Source organism: Bison bison, unplaced genomic scaffold (assembly GCF_000754665.1).
Source record: "Bison bison bison isolate TAMUID 2011002044 unplaced genomic scaffold, Bison_UMD1.0 scf7180017864313, whole genome shotgun sequence".
NCBI lineage: Eukaryota > Metazoa > Chordata > Mammalia > Artiodactyla > Bovidae > Bison > Bison bison.
This window is the reverse complement of record NW_011494885.1, coordinates 3,286,479-3,293,497: the sequence shown is the minus strand read 5'-3', so window position 1 is coordinate 3,293,497 and position 7,019 is coordinate 3,286,479. Positions and strand designations below refer to the sequence as shown.

Sequence of the window (7,019 nt, the reverse complement as noted above, 5' to 3'; positions counted from 1 at the left end):
GCAGGCGCCCCGAGGGGCGAGGTGGCAGGGAGGGCAGGGGCTCCCGCGGCAGCTGTGGGACTCAGGTCCTGGGCAGAGGCTGCGGACGGACGCCGTCTCTCTCCTCTGCAGGGTTAAGTCGAGGCCGCGGCCGGGGTTCCCGAGGTCGAGGGAAAGGGATGGGCCGGGGCCGCGGTCGAGGAGGCAGCCGAGGTGGGATGAACAAGGGCGGGATGAACGACGATGAAGACTTCTATGACGACGACATGGGCGTAAGTCGGCCCTCCGTCCCCTTGTGATGCTCTTACTCAAGGCTCCTTCTTGAAATTTTTTTTTTCTTTAAATGAGTTGTCTTCTGAGGCTGATCCCAACCCCTTGCTCCCATCAGCCGTTCCCATGGGTGAGCCTCTCAGCACTAATCAGCTCTCCTGGGTGATGCTCTTCGGGGGAGACCCTCTTGTTTTTAAAGCCACATCTTTGTAGCACCTGCAGTCACCTGCTCTCTGAGTTCTCCAGGAAGGCGCCGCCTCGGAGCGGATGCGTTCCTGCTGGTGTGTGGCACGCACATCCTCAGCTCCGAGCAGTGGGGCTCTAACCCACCCACCTGCACCCTGGATGGAACTGGCTGGCCGGTGCCCCTGTCAGCCCTGCCAGTCAGCCCCTCTCACCCTCGCAGTCCACTCCACCTGGCCTGCACAGGCCCCTCCCCGCCCTTCCTTTTAATTCTCCTTTCCATTCCCACTCTGTGTTCCCAACAGGATGGTGGTGGGAGCTACCGGAGGAGTGACCACGACAAGCCCCACCAGCAGTCTGACAAGAAAGGCAAAGTCATCTGCAAATACTTCGTGGAAGGGCGGTGCACGTGGGTAAGGGCAGTCCCAGGGCCAGGGTGCCTGGAGCTGGGACCAGGGGCCTCCTGGTCTCCTTTCATTCTGGAGGCCACACTCTCTGGGGCAGTGTTTGGGTGGGCTTGGAGTAGTTGAGAGATGCGTCGGGGGCCTGGAAATGATTGAAGAGCCAGGACGAGATTGGTGACACATCTGTGTTGTTTTGGTTGGGGGGATTTTTTGGCCAAAATTTTCACCCATTCCATGGAACCTCAAATGTTGGACCTGTTGGACCTGTCGCTAATGCAAAGGTGTAACATAGCCTGGTTGAGTTAGTGAACTTTAATGTTGGAGAGGGAGTCATCAAGGCATAAGAGGTGGGAGTGGGAAGGGATCAGGCCCTCCTTGACCTTCACAGCAGAATGTTACGCCAAGAGATGTGCCAGTGACCTCAGGGTCCTGAAGGAAACAAGTATAATCCAGTGTCAGTTCAGCCAGCCAACTTTTTATTCAAATTCAGTGAGTGGGCAGATAATTGGCCGACATGTTCCCAGGGAATACTGTACCTATGTATCTGTGTCAGGAAAAAATGTTACTATGTTTTAAGCAAAGGTTTGCGTGTGTGCCTGTGTATGTGCATAAAGTTTTCCTTGTTAAGAGTTGCAGTTCATACTATTTTTAGAAACTTGAAATACATACAAACAAAAATGAATAGCTATTAGGAAGACAAAGAGGAAGCAGGTATTCAACAGTTTCTTTCTTCTGTTCACCTGGATGTTTTGTTTGGATTGTATGGTTTGCAAATAGCCGAAAGCTCAACTCCACTGGCTGAAACCCACAGACATTTTGTCTCTCAGAACAGAGTGTGGGAATTCCCAGGCCGTCCAGTCCTAACAGGACTCTGTGCTTCCACTGCAGCAGGCACGGGTTTGATGCCTGGTTGGGGAACTGAGATCCTGTGTGCCGTGTCATGTGACCAAAAATAAAAAGATCAAAGAGTCTGGGAGTGGGCACTACAGGGCAGGTACAGTGATCAGTGGCACCATGGGAGACCCAGGTTCCTTCCTGGCTTTTACGCTGGAGTCTTCAAGCATGTGGCTTTCGTCCTCGTGGTTGCTTAGTGGTTGCTGTGCCATCACCACATCTAAGGGCTGGGAGGAAGAAAACTGTGTGAAGGAATTGTTGGGAAAAAAAATACCTTGGCAGTATTGTCTTCCCTGGGACTTTTATGTACATCTCATTGGGCAGAACTGCATAGGAAGCTGGGAAATAGAGTATTTTTAACTGAGCACAAACCAGCTTGGGGTTCTGTTAGGAAGAAAGAAGAGTGAAACTGAATACTGGCTGTTATGCAGCAAGCAGAAAGCAGTAAGTGGGTAAGACAGGGGAAGGCAGGAGGAGGGTTTAGAAGCAGTGAAGGCAGCAGAAGGGAGGAGGTGGGGGTGGGGGTAGCTGAGGACAAGGGGGAGGGGCAGGGGCAGGAGAAAGGGGCACACACTTTGGCAGAAGTTTCAAGCTGGTGGGAAACTGCATTTATGGGTCGGAATAAATGCCCGGGGCTGTGTGGAGGGGCCTGTTCATTTTTGTCATCGGTCCCTCTGTGCTTCCCCAGTGACAGAGCAGTTCTTCCTTGGTGGACAGCTTACCTTTGACTGGTTCTCTTCCAGGGAGACCACTGTAATTTTAGCCACGACATCGAGCTACCAAAGAAGCGAGAACTGTGCAAGTTTTACATCACTGGGTTTTGTGCCAGAGCCGAGAACTGCCCCTACATGCATGATATCCTTTGGTGCCCACCTTCGAGTGCATGGAGGGTGTAGACCTTTTCTCCTTACTGGTGTTAACAGCTGGCCTTCATCGCACTCCCGCTTTGTGCACCGACGAGGTGCCGAGAGCCCTCTGCTCGTCTCCATCTCTTTCAGCCCTCACCTTTGCCCTGCAACAGGTCTGCTCTTGCCATTCTGCAGATGAGTAAACTGAGGCGCGCGTGTTATGTGTTCCCATACATATACAGTTGACCCTTGAGCGGCGTGGGTTTGAACTCTGCAGGTGCATTCATACGTGGATTGTTTTTGGTAGGATCTGCAGCTGGTTGGATCTTAAGACACAAAAATCTGAGTATAGTTTATATATAATCTATCCTCCATACTCTTGGTACAGATGGAAAACCGAGGGTGTGGAGGACGGATTATAAATTATACTCCTATATTTGACTGGGCAGAAGGTTGGTGCCCCAACCCCCATGTCATTCAAGGGTCAAGTATATTCTCGAGACCATGCCATTGCCCGCTGTCTTTCTGAGACTTTTCCAAATGGCTGTGTATCCGTGGGCAGATTATTGAACTTTCACCCTCTTCCTGTTGAATGAAGATCTGAGGACAGGGCCTCAAGGCCTGCGTGGTGGAGCGGGCTGCACTCCAGATGGGCATCTCATCTTGGCTCAGTTGCCAACCTGCTGTGCACAGCTGAACCAGTCACTGCACCTCTCGGGGCTTCAGTTTCCTCCTCTCTGAAACAGAGGGGCTTGGTTTCTGTCCTGGGGTGGGTTTCATGAGGTGAGGCATTTGCCTTAACTTGCCATGTACGTGATTTCCCGTGTAAGCTGTACCACACGACTGGGAACTGTATCAACGGCGATGACTGCATGTTCTCTCACGACCCCCTGACCGAGGAGACCCGAGAGCTCTTGGACAAGGTAATGCCTGGGCTGACGGGGACTGGGACAGCCAGGGGCTTGGCCTCCGTGCGGGACCAGGATGCCAGCTGCATTGATCTGGAGCTGGGACGAGTTCAGGAGGGAGTGGGGACCGTATGCTCTGCAGGGAGGATGGGGGTGGTCACGTGTGTGTCTTCTCTCTGCCTGGGGCGGTGTTCACTGGGGAGCAGCTCCCTGAAAGGAATGTGGCCTGGTGTGTCTCCAAACATACCTTGTGATTTCCTAGCTGGCCTTCCAAGAGCCCAGGGAGCACGGAGAAGAAGTGAGGCTTCGGATGGCTTCTGTTTCGATGGAAAAGTCAAATGTTTTTTTCCAAGTCTTTTATGTAGTAGAAAAAGTACAGGGCATTGGGAGCTCTGAGGGCGGGGGACCCCCTCCAGTGAGGTATCAGGGCTTCCTTATCAGCCAGAGGACGCCTGAAACTCATTCTCATGTCCTTTGTCTCCCTGGGGAGTCAAGACTGAGGACTTTGGAGGCCCCGGTTCCTGTCCTTGGTTTCCTGACATCTATCATAGGGTGATGGGCTTCCCTGGTGCTCAGCTGGTAAAGAATCCACCTGCAATGCGGGAGACCTGGGTTCAATCTCTGGGTTGGGAAGATCCCCTGGAGAAGGAAACAGCTACCCACTCCAGTATTCTGGCCGGGAGAATCCCATGGACCGTAGGTTGCAAAGAGTAGAATCGACTTTCACTTCACTCTGTCATCGGGTGAATGGGTGTGAGCAGGGTGATTGGGTGTGAGAAAATGTGTCCTCCCAGGTGAAGGCTTTCCCACCTTCTTTCTGGTTCCCAGGAGGTTTGAGGAGATGGGCTATTTTTTGATACTGGGAAGAATCAGTGCCTTAGCCAGCTTCCAAGAATCCATCCATTGGTGACTTCACTGTTGAGATGGGGCCAAGGGCTGCCTGAGGGCCTCAGGGGAAGCCCTGAGCAAGCAGAGCAAGAGGACATCCACTCCTCCCTGGGAGAGCGTCAGGGAGAAGGTCCTTGTCTTTGGTGCACCTTTTGGCCTGTGAGCCTAGGAATAGGGTTTTGTAACTGGTAGCTGTCTAGAATCTGTGAGTCCTTCTCAGGGGAAGGAGTGGAAAAAGTAATGCTGGCTTCATTTCTCATTTGAAGAACTGAGTCATCTATGACTGAGGGCTGCCCCCTCCTGGAGATTCAGAGTTTGCACTCTAGACCAATGCTGTCCAAGGACACAGCAGAGCTACATACAAATTTTTCTAGTAGCCATGTTAGAAAAAAGTAAAAAGTAACAGATGATATTAATGTTATCAGTGTATTTTATTTAATCCAGTATATCCATGTCCAGAGTACCATTTCAGCAAGTAATAAACATATGAAAAAAAATTGCGATATTTTGTATTTTTTTTTTAATATATATACTAAGTCTAAGGAATCTGGTGCTTACTTTCTACTTATAACCCCATTTCAAGCACCTGGTAGCCACATGTGACCAGTGACCACCATATTGGACAGCACAGCTCGAGACACTCTAATGAAAACCCAAAGCAAATCAGGGTGGCACATTTCCACTTCTGGCCATAAACATTCTGAGAGCATCAGTATCGTGCCCTGCCTCAAGTCAAATCTCAGTAGGTTAATAGTGTCGACACCACAGCTGGAGCATAGTCCCCGCTCACCACAATTGGAGAAAGCCCCATGCAGCAGTGACAACCCAGTGCAGCCAAAATGGATAATTTTTTTTTTTTTAATGAGTGTTGAACCTGGAAAAACGATTCCAGAATCGAATTTTGGTGGTCAGAAAGTAAAACTTCAACCTTTACGACGGCCCCAGGGTAATAACCCTGATAAAGGCGGGAGGTCAGCCGTCTCCTCCTCTCCTGGACAGAGTTGTAGCCCGACCCCCAGGGGTGCGACCTGGGGCTCCTGGGCCAGCCCTGGGGCCAGGCTGTGGTGCCACTGAGGCTGGGGCCTTCACCACCCTCTCCTCTGTGTTCTCTCTCCCTCCCTTCTCTGCAGCCTTGTTTTCTTACATCTCAGTGACATTTCTGTCTGTCCAGATACATCAGCGTCCAGCTGTCCACTCCAGGTTTGAGACACGCCTGCCTTTGGGACTGTTGGTAATGGTTCTGTGAGAGCGAGTGGCAAGAATTCTTCCACCTGAGATCCCTTGATTGGCATTATTTTGCCCCATTTGTTTTATCAGTTGCTCTCCTTTGTTCCTTGAGCCGCTTGAAAGTAAGTGGCACACACTATGGTTCTTACCATTAAATCTTTCCGTTATTGATTTATACACACACTTTCATAGTCAGGTTTGTCAAGGTATAGTTTGTATCCAGCTTAAAAAAAAAAAACACCTTTTCTTTGAGTTTTGACAGATACAGAGTCATGTAACTACCTCACAGTCTAGCTAGAGAAAAGTCACTTTCACCCTCAGGACTCACCCTTTTGTAGTCAGCACCTCTCCCATCTCCAGCCCCTGGTAACCGCTGATCCATTTACTGTCCCTGTAGTTTTGGCTTTCCAAGGAAGTCATATGAATAGATTTATATGGGATGTAGCTTCTAAGTGTGTGCGTGGTTTTGAATCTGGCTTCTCATCCACGTTGTTGCAAGTATTGGTGGTTCATCACTGTTAGTTCCTGAGTACTACTCCACTTTATGGATGATGGGAGACACTGTTTATCTAGTCACCAGTTGAACGTTTGATTTGTTTCTAGTTTGGGGCAGAAGCTTAGAATTTTTGACAGACACGAGCTTATTTCTTTGGCCTGATGAAATGGCCACATTTCTTGCCCCACACGTCTGTGTGTGTCTGCCGGTGTGGCAGTCCTTTTCCACTGACAGCACGCCTCTGAACTTGGGGAACCCGAGGATCGTTCAGAATCAGTTCTGGTGGTGGGAGTGGGTTGTGGTGCCCAGGCAGGGCCTGGTGGTCTGGTGTGAGCGCCTCTTTGCTGCACAGAGGCCCAGGAGTCTAGACGTACCGAAGGACAGCCTGCATGGTTTGGGTTCAGGGTTTCACAGGGGGGGACAGCATCTCTCTTTTTTTTTTTTTTTAATTAATTTTATTTTATTTTTAAACTTTACATAATTGTATTAGTTTTGCCAAATATCAAAATGAATCCACCACAGGTATACATGTGTTCCCCATCCTGAACCCTCCTCCCTCCTCCCTCCCCATACCATCCCTCTGGGTCGTCCCAGTGCACCAGCCCCAAGCATCCAGTATCATGCATTGAACCTGGACTGGCATCTCGTTTCATACATGATATTTTACATGTTTCAATGCCATTCTCCCAAATCTTCCCACCCTCTCCCTCTCCCACAGAGTCCATAAGACTGTTCTATACGTCAGTGTCTCTTTTGCTGGGACAGCATCTCTTATGTGTCAGTGTCCGGGGCTCCAATGTGGTTCAGTGCCTGCCCTCAGGCTGCACTCGGGACCCAGGGCGGGTGGTGGGGACAGGGGTGAGCGCAAGGGGCTGTCTGTGTCCCCAGGTGGAGTCCAGCAGGGTGTTGTGGGGTCTGCACG

General features: G+C 50.6%; 1 protein-coding gene across 1 annotated transcript in view; it reads left to right on the top strand.

Moving 5' to 3' along the window:
• The window catches only part of ZC3H4 (zinc finger CCCH-type containing 4), a 36,116-nt gene that overhangs the window by 20,044 nt on the left and 9,053 nt on the right, over positions 1 to 7,019 (top strand). The window contains 4 exon segments of the mRNA XM_010852714.1: positions 72 to 251; positions 738 to 845; positions 2,474 to 2,585; positions 3,392 to 3,501. Coding sequence (XP_010851016.1) covers positions 72 to 251; positions 738 to 845; positions 2,474 to 2,585; positions 3,392 to 3,501 — 510 coding nt within the window.